The 17,546-nt window shown below is 39.0% G+C and overlaps 3 protein-coding genes across 4 annotated transcripts; all 3 read left to right on the top strand.

The window, feature by feature from the left end:
• Positions 1-4,817: 4,817 nt before the first annotated feature.
• LOC122780399 (granzyme-like protein 1) lies at positions 4,818-6,154 on the top strand. Its single transcript, XM_044043308.1, has 5 exons — positions 4,818-4,922; positions 5,013-5,160; positions 5,254-5,392; positions 5,533-5,799; positions 5,889-6,154. Exons 1-5 carry the CDS (start codon positions 4,868-4,870, stop codon positions 6,075-6,077), a joined length of 798 nt encoding a protein of 265 aa, XP_043899243.1. The 5' UTR covers positions 4,818-4,867; the 3' UTR covers positions 6,078-6,154.
• A 2,956-nt stretch (positions 6,155-9,110) lies between these two features.
• Positions 9,111-10,981, top strand: LOC122780400 (mast cell protease 1A-like). The gene is made up of 5 exons (XM_044043309.1): positions 9,111-9,197; positions 9,279-9,432; positions 9,822-9,951; positions 10,093-10,347; positions 10,428-10,981. Exons 1-5 carry the CDS (start codon positions 9,155-9,157, stop codon positions 10,593-10,595), a joined length of 750 nt encoding a protein of 249 aa, XP_043899244.1. The 5' UTR covers positions 9,111-9,154; the 3' UTR covers positions 10,596-10,981.
• A 1,202-nt stretch (positions 10,982-12,183) lies between these two features.
• Positions 12,184-17,487, top strand: LOC122781110 (spindlin-1-like). Of its 2 annotated transcripts, none has more exons than XM_044044620.1 (5): positions 12,184-12,302; positions 12,914-12,955; positions 13,815-14,062; positions 14,157-14,390; positions 15,463-17,487. In XM_044044620.1, exons 2-5 carry the CDS (start codon positions 12,936-12,938, stop codon positions 15,666-15,668), a joined length of 708 nt encoding a protein of 235 aa, XP_043900555.1. In that variant the 5' UTR covers positions 12,184-12,302; positions 12,914-12,935; the 3' UTR covers positions 15,669-17,487. The 2 variants fall into 2 exon arrangements, with proteins under 2 accessions (XP_043900555.1, XP_043900556.1); XM_044044621.1 differs by lacking the exon at positions 12,184-12,302 and adding an exon at positions 12,351-12,507.
• The last annotated feature ends 59 nt before the right edge of the window (positions 17,488-17,546 follow it).

The following is a 17,546-nucleotide window of genomic DNA, read 5'->3' on the forward strand; positions in this document are numbered from 1 at the left end:
AGACTGTCCAATTCACCTCTGCATATTTTTGGACTGTGGGTGGAAACCAGAGAACCCAGAGAAAACTCACACACGCGCAAACTCCATACAGAAAGGCCCTTTTGCTGTGAGGTAATATTGAGGAAACATTAAATTGACATATGGGCCTGACTAACACGAGTAACCTCCATCAAGAAACTGTATTTTATGTAGCTTCAGTTACTACTTTCTACAAATATAATGGGGCCTGGTTACAGCAATCACATGACTTTTCAGCCATCAAAATATAGGAAAATATTCACGTATGGAAAAGATAACGTTAAGTAAAATCTAAACACGTAAGATCACAGAAAAGGTGGTGGCATTCTCCCAGGCCACAGACCCTCTCCTCTTACGGTATGTCATTTGGTCAGCTGAAGCAGGCCAGTCACATGTTGGCCATCGTCCCAGTCAACATCATAAGGTTGTCTTTGGCCGTTAGTGACTAGAAAAGACCAAAGTCGGTGCTACTACTTCATGCAAAGTGTGAGTTGTGCCAAAGCCTATCCACCCTGCCCTTCAAGCCCTGCTGAGTGTGAAGTAATTCTTCATGCCAGTGAAACAAGACAGACTCTGTTTTGTCATGAATCATGCATGGCGATGTTTCTTCAACGCTGCAGTTGCTTCTCAGTTCAAAGATTAACAGGTGCCTGTTCTTCCTTAACATACAGTGCACGTCAAAAAAGGTTGCTCTTGATACAGAGCAGGTGAGAAGGTTTTATTGGATTAAAGACCAGTGGGTTGTATCAGACAAAGAGCATGACATGCAAATGTCAGGTCCCTCGGTCAGGGTCAGTCATCATGCTGGAAACCAACCACGACAACTTAAAGATACAGTATGTAGGACTGAGCAAATGCTATGGGTGAAGTTGCATACATTGCAGCCCTTCACCGAGAGTGCAGATAAAGGTGCTTAGTTTTTCCATTAAAATTAAATGAAATTACATTTATTAATGTGGTGGTGTGACATGTATGGAGAGAGGACCTTCACTTGATGTAAATATAAAGGGCTCATTTTGTGGTAAAGAAAATGAGAAAATGAGGGACTATACATACATTCATACATTCATGGGACTGTACAATCAAAAATAAAAGAAAATAGATGGTATATTCAGTATGTTACACACTGGACCTTGGAGTTAGTATGAACACAATCTTGTTTCAAATTGTGGCCAATGATTAATAAACGAATATAAATTCTGTATCATATTTGTGAAATGTAGATAGTGCTGGCAATCAAACGAGGAACTGTGGGCCACATTCATTCACATCTGTAATTTATTCATTTATTAACGTTCACATCCTGATAAGCCATTAAGAAATAGAAATAAATCAGTAGCTGCATCCCTCACAATGCTGTAATAAGCATGAGTAATCTGGTGTAGCTTTCTGTCACTAACTGACCTGCTTATCTGCATTCACTCTGTCTCTGCTCTCACAGTTTGTGACTGGAGTCTTCACAACAAGCCACAGAGGCAAACACCACCGACACACAGACAAAAGCCAGAAGTTGTCCACTGCAATTACTCTCAATGTTTGAGAGAGATGATGGAAGGGGGTTTCATAATTCCCTCTCGTGGGACAATAAAGGTGTGTAAATTAAGCTGAATGCTCGTGTTTCCAGTTTTAAAGACCTTAGTTTTAATGATCAAAAGGCCACACCTTCCTACTGTTTCAACGTCTTTTGTTACAGCTTTTTAGAAAGACACCACGCAGAATAAAGTGCATGAGGTTCTGTATATAAGGCAGGTATAACTCCATAATTCCAGGCACAACAACTAATTCACACATTCAAACCAGAAACGGTTTTCTCCTCTAAGACAGAAGCTGTGGACCTGATTACTAAACTTCATCCTAAGAGTCAAACCAGAGTAAACAGCTGTACTGTAAATACTGAGAGCACAGAAAGACGAAATCTCAATTGTATATTGATACATACAGTACATTAAATATAAATGACCACTAATACACCTTGCCAGACTCAGTGGCGACAGAATTAAAGCTTGATTTGTTTCGACTCCAGAAGGTCTGCACTGTTTCTTCAAGCTTCAAGTTTGTTGTTTGCTGTTGTTGTCGGTCTCCTTATCAAACTTGAAATATTAAACTTGTCTATTTTTTACACAATTGAAAAGTAATATTTCTATTTTAGAATTTTAGTCTACATCAGGTGTTTTCTTTTCATACTCTTGTCCTACTTGTTCTTTTTCCCCATTTCATTTATTTATAATTATACAAACCCCTGCAGGCACACACACTCACTCAATGACCTGGGTGCCACTGAGTGTCTAGTCTGGTCAGTAGGGGATCGATCGAGTGAAAAAAAGCCCAACTTTTTGGGGAAAAGGCAACTGTTCAGCAGGTGTGGACTATATGAGCTTAAAATCATATAACAATATGCCATTTTTATTTTATTAAAGTTGGATTGAATTGGAGAATTTCAAAATAAATGTGTTTGTTTTGATACGCAACAATATTTAGTTCACAAATAATAATAAAGCAAACTTTTCTTTTTCAACAACATTACTGCTGACATGTATTGTATGTACTTTTATTGTACAGTTTATTTATAGTGTTATTATAAATTATAGTGTGTCTTGATCCCAAGGTATTGTGCCTTTTTGAAGCGAAGAGTTAGCAAACAAAATTCCGTTATTTGTATGCATAATGACAATAACACATTTTTGAATCTGCTACAGGAAAATGTTAAAATGACTGTTCAAATGTTACAGTTAAAAAACTGGCCTGACTAAATCAAAACAGGATTTTCAGTGGGTTCATGTTCTGGAGCACACATTAAGTGACACACAGCAGAATAACAATCCAAGACGAATGAAGAAGAATGAAGCAAGCAAATTACACTACAAAAAATAAGACTCAGGTCAAATAACCAAGTTCCTCTGCTTTGCTAAAAGCAAAGGGAATTTATTTGAATGTGTAACAGAAGGCAGAGGCAGATGTTCATAGACGTTTCATTAGATGGCTCAATTTGGGACTTCACACTTTTATTGTTAGAGATATGACGCCCTCTGATGGTCAAACATAGAACAACTTTAAAATGTATTCAGTGATCTCTGGGCCTCTCTGATGGATATTACATGGAACTGACCAAAGTAACAGTAACAGCTGGGCTCTATGTGTAGTATTGCAATTCCCATGAATTGGAGTTTGTCCTGAAAATATCATGACTTGGATGATTTATCAAGAGTTCTAGACAGAACTTTACAACACAAGACTTAAAACTTGTAAGGAGGGTTTACTGTATCGACTTACACCCAGAGATTTATCCTGAAAAATATGAATTAATCAAAAATACAACACAATAAAGTGACAGCCTGAGACATAATTATCCACAGGCTGTTCATTGTCAGTGATTACAACGACAGCGTTAGTGTCATAACTGCCACTGTGATACTCAAGTCTGAATTTTGTAACTGTGGTTTTTGTTACTCATCTGGTGCAATGACATCATAACAAAAGTAAAATGCAGCCCCTAGCCCTGTATGTAATTTCTAAGGAAATGATCTTAGTCTTTCATTTCATTTCACTTCACAACACTATGCTCACTGGCTACTTTATATGGTACATCATGCTGCTACTGAGTTGGATCTATTCTGCCTTCAGAGTTGTCTCAATCATTTTTGTCATATATTCAACAAGGTGCAGGAAACATTCCTCAGATACGTTGGTTCAGACTGACATCATAGCATCTGGCAGTTGTGGCAGATTCATCAGCTGATGCAAAAGTTCAGCTTCAAAAATGCAGTCTGCGGTGATTTGAGCTTTGTGATATTCTCTAGTTTCCTCACACAGTCCAAAAACATGCAGATTTGGGGATTGGGCAAATTGGACACTCTAAATTGACCACAGGTGTGAGAGTGGATGGTTGTTTGTCTCTATGCGGCCTTGTAAAGGACTGGCAACCTGTCCCCCGCCTTTTGCCCTATGTCATCCTGCTAAATGTAGCCATTAGAAGATGCTACACTATGACCATAAAGACATGAATATTTTCCGCAACTATTTACCAGCAGACTGTGACAAAACATGACAAGGAAATAACCCCCACCCCATTAAACCACCAACACCAGCATAAACTGCGGTGAGCCTATGTGAAGTGTTTCATCAGTTTCCTGTTCTTAGTTGACAGGAGTGCCCTCCAGTGTGCTCTTTTGCTCCTGTCGTCCATCTACCTCATGGTTTCAGTGTGATGTGCCTTAAAAGATGGTTTCTGTATATCTACTGTAGGTTGTAACAAATGATTGTTTGAGTTACCGTTGCTGCTCTATGATCTCAAATGAGTCTTCTCTTTTCACTAGAAACCTGAAGCTCAGTTGATATTTTCTGACCATCCTCTGTGAGAGGTGGTTGTACATGAAAATCCCAGTAGATCACCAGTAGAATCATCACCTTTCCTCTTCATTCCGATGCTGCATTTGAACTTCAGCAAGTCATCTTGACCATGTCTACATGCCTAGAATACATTGGGTTGCTGCCCTGTTACTGTCTGATTAGATATTTGTGTTAACAAGAACAGGTATACATATGAGTACCTAAATAAATATGGGGAGATATTCTAAATGACTAGTGACTAATAGACGGACCATAAGGCAGCAGAAAAATAAGCCACGTAATTACTCTAACAATGACAATGGTGCATGACAACTCATACCAATACTGCTCACACACATACACCCTAACATATGATGCACGTATGCACAGAAGCTGCAGACACAGAAGGCAAGATGAAGAAGATAACTAAAACCGCAAGGTCACTTACTAAAGCACACGGCTGTATAAAAAGGGTGACACCCTCAAGATTACAGGTTGGGTCTGCTAGTCTGCTACCAGCACAATGTGTGGCTTACACATTGTTCTGTTTTTTCTTCTGACATGTTTCAGCCAAGAAGGTAAGATTACTAAATAAAATGATTACTTATTATATATATATACACAAATTTCCTACATCATCTCATCCTTTATTGACTTTATTTTGACAGCGCTGGCGAGTGAGATCATACGTGGTAAAAAAGTGCCGGATAACTTAATGCTGTACATGGCCTCAGTGCAGAACGACAATGGTCATATATGTGGAGGATTCCTGGTCAGTGAAGACGTTGTGGTCACGGCTGCACACTGTAACAAACAGTGAGTTCTTCCGCTTTAAGAAATCTGCTTCATTTTACATTTTATGAATCTACTGAACAACTACTGACGATCTTTCAATCATCACCCATTCAGCAAGCCTTCAAGTGTTGTACTTGGGAACCACAATCTCAAGAAGGTTCGCAACGGCACAGAGAGATATGATGTCATCAAGAGATGCATGCACCCAGATTATGTGAAAGTGTCAAAGGGTAATGACATCATGCTTCTCAGAGTAAGTCCATTGTAAATGAATAGGCTAATTTTTGCGTTGTTTCCAAGACTTCATGGTACTATCACGGCATCATCTTCAATCGTGATGACTAATATGGGAAATCTTTCACCTTTTAAACTTGTGATTGTGTGTTTCCAAAGCTGGCTAAGAAACCTCAACTGGGCAACAGAATACAACCGATTCAACTTCCAAAGACCAAGAATGACGTAAAGGATAAATCAAAGTGTCGTGTAGCTGGATGGGGGAAAATAAAAACAGACGGTCACACTATTGATGTCCTGCAAGCGGTGGAGCTGCCTGTCATTGACCTGAAAGTCTGTTCCACACAATGGAAAGAATTGAAAATCAAACTCCCTGCCAATGTCATCTGCGCAGGTGGATATGGAACAAATAAAGGATTCTGTCAGGTATGATTTCAGGTCATGTCGAGTCTCACCGTTTTCTAGTCTTAAATAATGAATCAACAAATAAGGATCCTTCTTCTTGCTCCTCACAGGGTGACTCCGGAGGCCCTCTGGTGTGCGGTGGTACAGCAGTTGGTGTTGTGTCTTTCAACCTGGGAGGAAACTGTGACTACCCAAATGTACCCAACGTCTACACAGATGTATCAAAATATCTGCCGTGGATCAAAGAAATTCTCAAGAAAAAGAACTTTAACAAAGCACTCTGTGGCGTACTTTCCTGATGTCGCAGATGTATCTGTGTGTTTAAAGAATAACATGTACTTTATCTGGAATGTGGAATAAAAAGCTTAATTTCAAATGCTGTTTCGAATCTTCATTACGATGCAGACATGAGATTATGTTAGTTTGAAGGCCCATATTCCGTACTGCAAAACTGATTTCCACTCACCAATGAGTAAAATGTGTTTTGTTAACTTAAAAAGTTGTTTAAAGCAGGGATCTCAAACTCAAATGACCTGGGGGTTGCATGAGCTTCAAGACTCGTAAGAGGGGCCCGTCAAGTCAAAAAAAACACTAACTCTGTCAGGAAAAACAAATCTGTCATATGAGCAATTATCACAACAACATTGGTCACAATATTTTACATAATTTCAAAACAAAGGTGCTTGTTTATGGAGGACCAAAAGGGCCAACATTAAATAAATAAATACACCATTAAATAATTCATTAAATGTGTCATTAAATAATTAAATGTATTGAATTAACCCTAACCCATGACACATTTAATTATTTATTAAATTTTGGCCCTTTTGAGCCTCCATATTTGTTTTGATACATAATGATTTACAAAAAAAAAATAAAAAATATTTATCATGCAAAATGAGTCTTTATATAAAAAACATTTAAGTGGTGGGCCGCATGGAATCGCTTGAAGGGCCACAGTTGTCTTGCGGGCCAAGAGTTTGAGACCTCTGGTTTGAAGCCTTTTATTGTCAGTTGAAGAAAAGTTTCAAATTTTGAAGCCTGTCCACATAAAACACCCACATAAAAAAGTGTGACAGTCAGTAATGAAATGGACTTTAAAAAAAGTAGAAGCATGGGTTTCATAACTGGGACTATGAGAACACTGATGCTCTAATGTGAAACTGTGGTCTCTGTGGTTTGTAACAGAGTTGCACCTAACTTTGTGAAGTAGGACGATGCCGCTTCCTTGTTATAGGACCTAAAAAAAGAGAAGTATGCAGTGTGGCTGATTTGATTCTTTACACAAGGAGTGGACTGGGTTCAGAAACAACACTATTGCTGCTCCGGTCTTATTCTGGGTCAGTGTTTGACTGGGCAAGAGAGTGCGTAAAATTCCTCTTTCACAATAAAAAATAAAGTGGTGAAAAGACTACTTAGAATCAAGAGCATCACATGCTGATGCACTTCACCTTGCTCCATCACTAGATCTGTTGCTTTTTCACTCAAGACAAGGGGCCTCATCAAGGATGATGATAAAACACAGTGACAGGAGCCATGTTTACTGTGTCCAAGTCAGGGCACAGCTTTACATAATAGTGAGAAAATAAAAATTGTATAATAGTTGTACCATGTGAACATAGAACATTGTATGCAATATTTATACATATTTATATTCTTTACTGAGCCTGCTCATTGACAACACACTGTATTTATTTATGCATCTACCTGCAACTTGCAATATTCTCTAGCCTTCATTCCATGTATATAATGCCCTTATCCTTTTCTTGTACTTAATGCACATAGCCTTTAGCCATTAGTTATTTTTCTGTTTTACCTTCCTTTAACCCTTGTTTTTCATGTGTTGTCTGATTTTGCTGTCTGTTTTAACAATTTTTACTGCTGTAACGAGTGAATTTCCCTGATGAGGGATAAACAAAGTTTACCTCATCTTATCTTACTTTTTATTCCCTTGCTCTTGGGATGAACACTACAAATACAACTTGCATTTCTCAAAACAATTAGTGCAAACTGCAAAACCTAGTGGATAATCTGCAAAAGCACGTCACTTGCTCAAAATGGACAGTCCATTCCTCAAAAGCAAGTATTCATGTCAATGAAACTGCCAGTGTCATCAAGTTGAGAAGTCTTGACACCATCGTTTTGAACAAGATAGTCAAATGGCTTTGTCAAGTTTTGATTATGAGTCATTTCATTATGATCAGTTTATTCTCACAAGTGTTTTCCAATGCAAAAAAAAGGTCAGACCTCAGTGTCACCTGAAAATGCTCAAGACAGCACTATACACTACTTGTAAAGCCATTTGAAAACTACAGTAAAGTCACACATTGCTGTAGTTAGGGGAGTAGGTGAGTACAAGACACTGATTACGTACTTTTCACATTTTTACTGTATATGGTCTTTGCAATTCTCCTGCATTGTGCAAAAGAAAAATACACTACAGTCACTTATTTAGAACAAACATAAGAGACACCCTTTTGTGCACAAATGCAAGGTTGTCATTCAATCCTATGTGGTGCAGAGTAATGTACAGTAAACATGAGATGTTTGATTACTGTCCAATACTATACATACCTGTTCTCCCTACCAAATGTTTGAATGATTGAATTCACAGTGGTTCTTCAAACATTTGGTTGCACCCTCCCACCAGCCTCAGCCATTGTGAGGCCGTAATTGACAATATGGTTCACAACTATAGCCCTAATTTCATTAGGAATCTGCCTATGTATTTGGCCTCTTCTCCCTCTTCCCCTGAATTTTCATTCTGATCTGAGAAAAGCACCAAAGCGACTGAGAAAAACTGTAAAAAAACATGTAGCTGACCTCACAGGAAGACATGCAGAAGTCTGGTCTGAACGCTGACATGCACACGAGGTTGGAAACTGTGGTTTCTCAAGTTTACCGTGTTTCTCATGCAGTTCAGAGAAATGTTCGAGTGGGCTACGCCGATTCTCAGCAAAGTGTCTTTAAAAAAAACAAATAGAATATGGCTCTAACTGTATGTGTACGATAGATAGATAGATAGATAGATAGATAGATGTTTTGTCATGTTGAAAAAACATGTGATATACTGTGATATAACCACTGGACATGATCGTAGGGGACACACTGTAGCGTTATGTGAACTTCCTGAGCATGTCTTCATGTCTAAAACCGTTTAGCCTTGACCACAACCATCCCATGCATCTTTTAGGAAACTCTGTTTTGCAAATAAACCACATCTTTTGTAATCCAAGCAACAGCAACTTCACAAAAAAGCATGTTGGCAAATTCACTGAAGCAACAAAGACCACAAAATAAGCAAGATGTGCTTTGTTTTTTTCTCTCTGAGGAATTATATAATCAAAAGGGGAAACTATAGATTTGACTAGAGACCATGGCAGTTATTGTCATACTCCTGCTGCTCTCAGTTCTAAATAGTAAGTTATACTGTATGATAAAAAAAATCCTGAAGCAAATAACCACTGATGATTTAAATCATGATGTATTTTGTATTTCAGGAGCCGAGGCGTCTCACATCGTTAATGGCAGAGATGCTGCCCCACACTCACGACCCTACATGGCCTCGCTGCAAGTTCGAGGTCGCCATAACTGTGGAGGAGTTCTGGTGAGAGAAGACTTCGTACTCACAGCAGCACATTGTGAGCTACGGAGGTAAGAGATCTATAAAGATTTTGTTGCTGTCGTTTTCTTTTATTTCTTGACAGACCTTGGGATTTGAAATCATTTTAAAAGCTGATAGACACCTCTCGGAACAGATTTAATATTTTCCCACAACATACTGACAAAGTTTTGGGGATATGAGATTCTCGCAGCTACTCGTTTCCTTTCATGTAAAAGATAACTCACAGAAACACCGATTTACAAGGACAATCCATCATGAAAGTATGTTTTTACAAGTTACAATAAGGAGCATTTTTATTTGGTAATATCCCTGAGTCTTCCATTCATCTGAACACACACACAATCCAATATAGTGAGTCAAGACTTGCAGCCTTAATAACATATCTAATGTCCAGTATTTATTCATCTGTGATTTGTAGCCCGTACACTGTTGTGCTCGGAGCTGACTCCCTCTCAGGTAATGAGGATACAAAGCAGGAATTCCGATCTGTTCGATCCATTCCACACCCCAACTATGATAACCATGCAAATGACATCATGCTCCTACAGGTGATGATGCTTTAAACTTTTGTCTGTGTTAGATTATAAGTATGCAGTGTTTTAATGGGTCTAGCTTGCCCAGAAAAAACTATACAACATGGTGAGAATCCACAATATCTGTATTTTTAAACATTCATCTCCATGTTGTAGCTCAACGGCAGGGCTAACCTGACAGAAGCAGTGCAGCTGATCTCTCTGAAAAGTGACAGGGTGAACACAGCGAGTCGCTGCATCACAGCAGGCTGGGGTGACATAGGAGATAACAACACCTTACCACGTACACTTCAGGAAGTCAACGTAACCACTCTGCCTCAGCGAATGTGTCGTCGGAGATGGGGAAGGGTTCCCATAGCTAGATCAATGGTTTGCGGTGTTGGGTCAAGGGCCTTTCAAGGTTTCTGCTCGGTAAGAAAATATACTAACTGGACTCTCAATAATAAGGTATATAAAAACGTACCTTCTTCTAAGTTTCACTTGTCTTGTAGGGGGATTCAGGTGGTCCTTTGGTGTGTGATGGAGCTGCAGCAGGTGTCGTCTCCTTCTCTGGGCGGCGATGTGGAAACCCCAGGACGCCTGATGTCTACACACGTGTTTCAACCTTCAGGGAATGGATTCAAAGTGTGATGAATAACCCGCTAGTAATATCAGTTTGACAATGCAATGCTGTGACTGTTGAGGTTAAAAGACAAAGGCCCTGTTTATTTTGATGGCACAGTATGCATTTAAAATGTGCATAACTGTAATGCACACATTTTGGTCTGTGAAAATACGTAACATGTATTAACATGACCTTAACTGGTTAAAAAATAAGTCAGCTTTTGAGGAAAAAAATATTTTAGCGTTCAAAATTTTGTTCTTTTCGACACTAAGAGCCATTGCAAAGTTATTATGAAGGAATCGACAGGTGAATATGACTTAAAGCCTGTGTCACTAACAAGTTTGTTTTCAAAGCCCATCATGCTACTCATGTGAGCCTTTACTTGTGCTACTGGTTTTGTACATTAAGTAGTAAATAAATGACCTAAAGATGCTCATTAAATTCTTGAATGTAAGGTGTCATTTGTTTTGCACTAGTCTTTGACATAAATGTTAAAAACACTTGAACATAATAATCACTTTGATGACACATGAGGATGCTATTGCTATCACTTCTGTCAGAGGTTCCCAAATGGAAAGGCCCAATCGCCACTTGAGGGCGCCAAAGTTCCACAGGGTCATCCAAACCCTCTGTAAAAACTTGTATAAACTTAATATATCTTGTTGTTTACTTTTCTGAAGAGAAAACTAAATGCAAGTGTTAAATTACAACTTGATTAATCAAAAAATGACTTTATAAACTTATTTTCAAATCTTGTAAGCGTAAAGGCATGTGCAGGTGTGAGCACCCACATTATTCACATTGTTAATTTCCAGGAAAGCCAACTCTCCTGGATGCTTGGTGTGTGGATGAAAATATATAATATAACACTGAGAGTAATTAATTCCTAAAATACGAGGACACAAACATCATCTGATACTTTGCAATAACCACAGAAAAAAGGGGTCAGGGGTCTACAGTGTCTTCGTATACCGGAGAGGAAGATTCTGCTTGAAATTGCAAAACGCATGCCCTCTGGCTTGTTTGTCTATTAGGCCTGTTGTAGAAACATTGTGGCACAGTATGGTTGTTTCTGCAAAGCAAGGCCCTTGCCAAAGTATATTCTAGGGTGACAAGAAGACATACATGTTGAGGTGATTCCCATTTGTTCATTTGCAAAAATTTTAACAAAGATAATAAAAATAGTTCAAAGTAAGAAGATTATTTCCTCTTGTTGTTTACACAGGTGAATCTTAAAATGTTGTTCCCTCAGGACATAGTTTGGACACTATTTCATACAGTTTTCATATTTGTTCCGTCTGCTCCTTTAAGAGACATTTTAGGCATCTCCTGCGTCACAACAAATCCCAAAAGTCCAGTGTCACGTGGGGGAGTTGTGTGGGTTAACCTGTGACGTGAATACCTTGTCGTGTCGTGACGTGACGCTTGTAGGCGCTGAACTATTTCCGAACATGCTCGAATGCATCACACACACACTGCAGCGTTGTGAAACCGCTGCTGAGCCGGTTTTTCAAAGTCTCCATGGCTGTAATTTCAAAAAAACTACACTTCCCAGTGCCCCTTGCGCCAGCGGTCACGTTCTGCTCTGTGGCCATGGCAGCCGAGGGCTCGCTGGGAACCGGAGTGTATTTTCCCTCTTCTCGCCACCACCTCCCGTTTTCCTCAGCGTTCGCGAGATTTACATAGACGGACTGGTGGTGTGTGTGGGATCATTTTGTCCGCCAGGCAAACTGAACAATATTGATATGAAATCTGCGTAAAGGTAATAAAATGTATGCATTGATTTGTGAGAACAGGGCAGGTGGCGCCCGGTTTTACGCTAGTGTTTGTTAGCTGTCATTAGCGGATGTTACTAGCCGCCTCCACTTTTCACCTACAGTCACATCTGCATTGAGGTGCAGCTACGACAGACAGACGAGTGTTAACCCAGAGTGAGGTGGAGGTGTGTTCGGCTCAGTCCAGGACAGGTGGGCTTCGGCATGACTCACCGCGTAGTCCATCGAGCTTATCAAGTTATATGTATGTGGAATATGCTAACGTTTGAATAACTGGCTGTGAATACGTTACGTTTACATGCTGTCATGTGCCTGACACTGTGAAATGGCTGACGTATTCTCTAGTATAGTTGTCTTTTTAATCTTAAACTCGGGCATATGACGAAGGCTATGACCTCCATATAGCCGCGTAGTTCAAGTAAATACCCAGGAAGTTATTCCATCATGCTAATCGAGTTGGCTGCCGGTGCTGTCAGTCTCCTGACAGGAAGGAGGGGGCCTTTCTTATATTATGCTGTAGCTCACTTTATGTGGAGTTGTCAGCTGTCACGCAAATAACTGAGCATTGACCTGTTTTTTCTCTCTCTCTCTTAATCAGTATCCTTTGGATCTCTGGAGGCATGTCCAAGAAAAGGGGCAGGTAAGTAGAAACAAAGCTACTGCCACTACTGGTAGTTCTTTAATGTACTACAGTAATGTGAGAGTGTTACAGCTACATGACAAAAGCAGTAATCCCGGTGTGACTCATTGAAGTCAATCACAGTAAACGAAAGTAATGCACAATTCATGCTCCATTCAAAGGTCCATTGTGTAACACTTCAAGGCGCTTAATGGCAGAATTTGAATATGCTACCCATATACAGTATATATTTCATATATAATAAGTGCATTCACTTAAGAATAGTTAGATTTACATGTACTTCAGCAAGGGCCGTACTTTACAGAGTCCATTGTCTCGCTACAGCAGCCCACATGGACAAACCAGACAGAGTGTGTGTTTTGAAGCAGAGAGTCACTGCATAAATGATAAAAGAATGACATGCTCTCTGATATACTGATTTTTACACACTGGACCTTTAAATAATCAAATAGGCCCGTCTAAGTAATGTAGTAACGTAGTTGTAGTAATGTAGTGCTACCACTTTAGGGCAGCCCGTGGCCAAGTGGAAAGGGAACTTGGCTTGTAACCGGAAGGTCGCTGGTTCAAGCCCACTGCTCCTAATTCTAGCATTTCGATGCGTCAAATGCAGAGAAACAATATCCCTAAATGGAAAATTGTTGATATTTCACGTAAATATTAGATTAGATTACTAATGACGACGCTTACGTAAAAGATTGTGCAGCCCGAGATTTGATGTGACCTGAGTTTAAGGAACAGTATTCGGTCATGTGCAGTCCAATTAGGGAAATAACTCACATATCGTTTTTTTTTTTTTGGGATTTGTGTGAGACACCAAGTTTGTTTGAAACCTCAACCGCTCTTCATACTGTTTCACCAGAAAGCGAAGCAGCGGGGAACTGAGTGACACACTAAGCCCAGACCCTAATAGCATCCTGGGAGTTCGTATTCAGCATAACTGGCGTGAGAAGGGAAATCAGAGCAAATGGAAGGGAACAGTGCTCGACAGGCTAAGTGTAAATCCTTCTCTCTTCATGGTGAAGTACGACGGCTTTGACTGTGTCTACGGCATCGAGCTGTTCAAGGATGAGAGAGTGTCTAACTTGCAAGTCCTGACAGAAAAAGTTGGTGAGTTAGGACAAGCTTTTATTTTCCTTTAATGTTTTTTGTTTTTTAGATATATTTACATAATAGGATTTCCTTGGTGCCTGTGTGTCCACAGCAAACAACAAAATCAAGATACCAACAGGGGCTGAGGACCTGGTGGGCAAAGCTGTGGAGCATCTGTTCGAAAAGGAGGATGGAGAGAAGAATGAATGGAGAGGCATGGTTCTCTCCAGAGCTCCCATCATGACCAATTGGTATTATATAACATATGAAAAGGACCCTGTTCTTTATATGTACCAGCTGTGGGATGACTATGCTGATGGCGACCTCAGGATTCTGCCTGAAGCAGGTACCAGTAATGTGTGCATGGCGAAGACAGAGTGATGGCTTTGAAAATCTTGATTAATGGAAAAGGTCATGAGCAGCCACAGTGTGATGATAATTGGTTGCCTATAGTAGACATGGATACCATGTGAGTTCACTAGCAGTCTTTACTCAGACATGTCTTCATCAGGGGCTTTGCCATCCATTTGCAAATAGGCAAAAATATGTAAATCAAAATGAAGTGCTTGGACTAAGATCAGGGATTGTTCTTTGTGGAAGAGTCAAAATTTATCTTTATGAGAATATTTCTACCAAAATGAAGTCTGGGGCTGTTCCAGAAGGTCATAGGACTGTTTTGTAAATTGTGGTGCACACAGATATTCATTTTAACTCTTAATCAACACACATTAGGAAAATAGGAGCCTTTTTTAACTACAGTCTTGGGTTTTTGCACTTTTTACTTTACAGTTAGTTCTGATTAAATATAATAGCATGGAATTTTAAGTTTTGGAAAAGTTTGGAAAACTTTTTGTGAGGGTAGCATTTTTTATCAGCTGATAATTATTATTATTATTATTGAGTGAATTGGACAATTGTTTTTCACATATACATTTCACAGACTTGATAAATGCTGCTGTCACTAAAACTTTATTTATTATAAAAAACCTTAACTTTATTAAAGTTTATTTTTTATTACTGGTTTCCTGTATTTCATATTAAGTTCATATATTAACTTTATTTAAGGGTAGTGCAGAGACAAATGCAGATTGGACTGTTGTTCAGTAAGTATTTAATTAAGCAATTGTGTGTATAATTTATTATAAAAATCACACATCCTACTGTTTATTTGGCCATCAGCTGCCCTGACTTCTAAAAATCATCTGCAGCCATAGAATGATAAATACCAATTGACCTCTAGTTTTTACTTGTATAAAAACGATTGTAAAATGGTTTTAGCTTGAGGGGAATGACATTCCTTAATTCTGTACTAAACTAAAGTAACTGTTTGCCCAGAAACAAAATTGGATATTAAGTTGTTGTGTTTAAGTTTGCTCTACCTCACTTGTGTTGTTGTGATGTTTCGTGCCTCTCTTCAGAAAACAAGCACCTGTTGCCTGCGGACAGGAAGCCAGGAGAAGAGACGGAGAGTCTGGTGGGGAAACAAGTGGAGTATGTAACAGACAAGGGTGTGAAGAGAACTGGCCTGGTCATCTACCAGGTCCCAGCCAAACCCTCTGTCTACTATATCAAATATGATGATGACTTTCATATCCATGTGTATGACCTGGTCAAAACCACCTAGAGCAAGTGGACACTCTCCTGTCTCCCCCTTCTCTCACTTGTGTTCCACTCATTGTTACAAACTGTTCTTCGAAGCCATGGATGGCAGAGTTGATGAGTTAATAGGCTTTACTGTTCAGAAGTGCAATCTTTTTCTTCTGTGTGTGTATAGCAGAACTGTAGCACTGCTATGCTCTGCTATTGTGACTGTTTTATTTTTGCTGCTTTACTTTTTAATGTCCCATATAATTTTACATTTAGACAGTCCCAGATTTAACTGCCCAGCAGCTGCAAAGTGCAACTGATACTACACTTGTCTGTAAAGTACTCACTGATCTGTCCTCATAGTAATTATGTAATTACTAAAAAGCTGCTTAAAAAATTAATTTCTTTGGTTAAATGTAAAAGCTTCTGCATAGATGCCTTACATGGAGAAATTCATTTAATGTAACGGTAGCTACTTATATTGTATTTATACTATATCTAAAAATATCAAATTAGTCAGTGCTAGTACTGGAAGGGGTTGATAAAAAGCAGCCTTCTAAAGTCACCTTTACAAAGCCCTTATAATTCTTGAAACAATAGAGAATAATTATTCTCATGTGGTTATATACCACTGCACTTCTGAACCAAACTTTCACTGCAGTATCCATGACTGTAAATTAGCCACATTTTCATGCTGGGCATATCCCCCTGTTTTGACTCGAGGGAAGGTTTCTGCACAAGTTCCAAGTCAGATTAAAACAGCACAAGGAACATAAGATTCTTTGTTCTGCTAAACAAGATGCTAAATTCCCATTTATCCAAGACAAATCATCAAGTGCCTTCTGGCTTGTCATTTTGCAATATTGTACATACTGTATCTTTGTCTCTTAATGGCTTTTAGTGAACCTTAATATGTGAAGGCTACTCTTGGGTTTTCATTCAGAAGTGGAGACACTGACAGCTTGAGAGAGGTTTTGCAACCATTCATTTATAATAGTGCTGTGTTTTGCTCTTAACACACTATTATTGTCCTTTAAATTTGACAAAAATCATCATTGGTTTTATAATTATACTGCTGATTTTGTGGGGAGCACTTTAACTGTAAAGTTTACATTACAAAGTTTAGGTTCTGCTGTTTCCTCAAAGTGCATCAGATTAATGCTTGATATCACATGGATTAAGAAAAGAGGGGGAAACAAAATCACTACAAGCAGATCACAATATTTAGCTTGTGTAAAATGCCTTGTTATGTTGCCTGTTGTGATCATTTAATACCACAAACATCTCATCAACACACTACCAGTTTCAAGTGAAGATTCAAGTGTGCATAAATTATAAAAGGTTAAATCAACTGGCATAACACTTAAACAACTACATGTGGTTGCTGCCTGCTGTAACTGTCTCACATTTTTGCAAACATGACATATACGCTTGCAATATGGAGTTCATCCTCACTTGTGTCAGTACGTCATTCTCAGCCTTCTCCAAGTCATTTGGTGTGAAGTAGTAAATCAGTAGGTGTACTGTTATTGTTATTTTTAGCTGTGAAATCTCTGCATGCACCATCTGAGCAGAGTGCCTGAAGATTTTCAAACTTTGACAGTGGAGAAGTGACAGTGTGTGGCAGCATTAGTAGTTTGTTTAAACAAAATTAAAATATAAATCAAAGAAAAAAATAAGCCAACACCGTACCTCTCCATAAGTGGGGCTGTGAAGTGTTCTTTTGTTGAGTGGAAATACAAGTAAGTGTACACTCTCCACTCTTTTTTCCCCCCTGGTCTGCAGCTGTAGCACCATCAACAGGTAATTTGTGTCATTATTATTCTGTCATGAGTAATAAAGATTTTTGCACATTTTCTTCAGTCATCTTTTGAATACAATGCTACAATGTAGGACACTGTACACAGACTCAAAC

Source organism: Solea senegalensis, linkage group LG14 (assembly GCF_019176455.1).
Source record: "Solea senegalensis isolate Sse05_10M linkage group LG14, IFAPA_SoseM_1, whole genome shotgun sequence".
Lineage (NCBI taxonomy): Eukaryota > Metazoa > Chordata > Actinopteri > Pleuronectiformes > Soleidae > Solea > Solea senegalensis.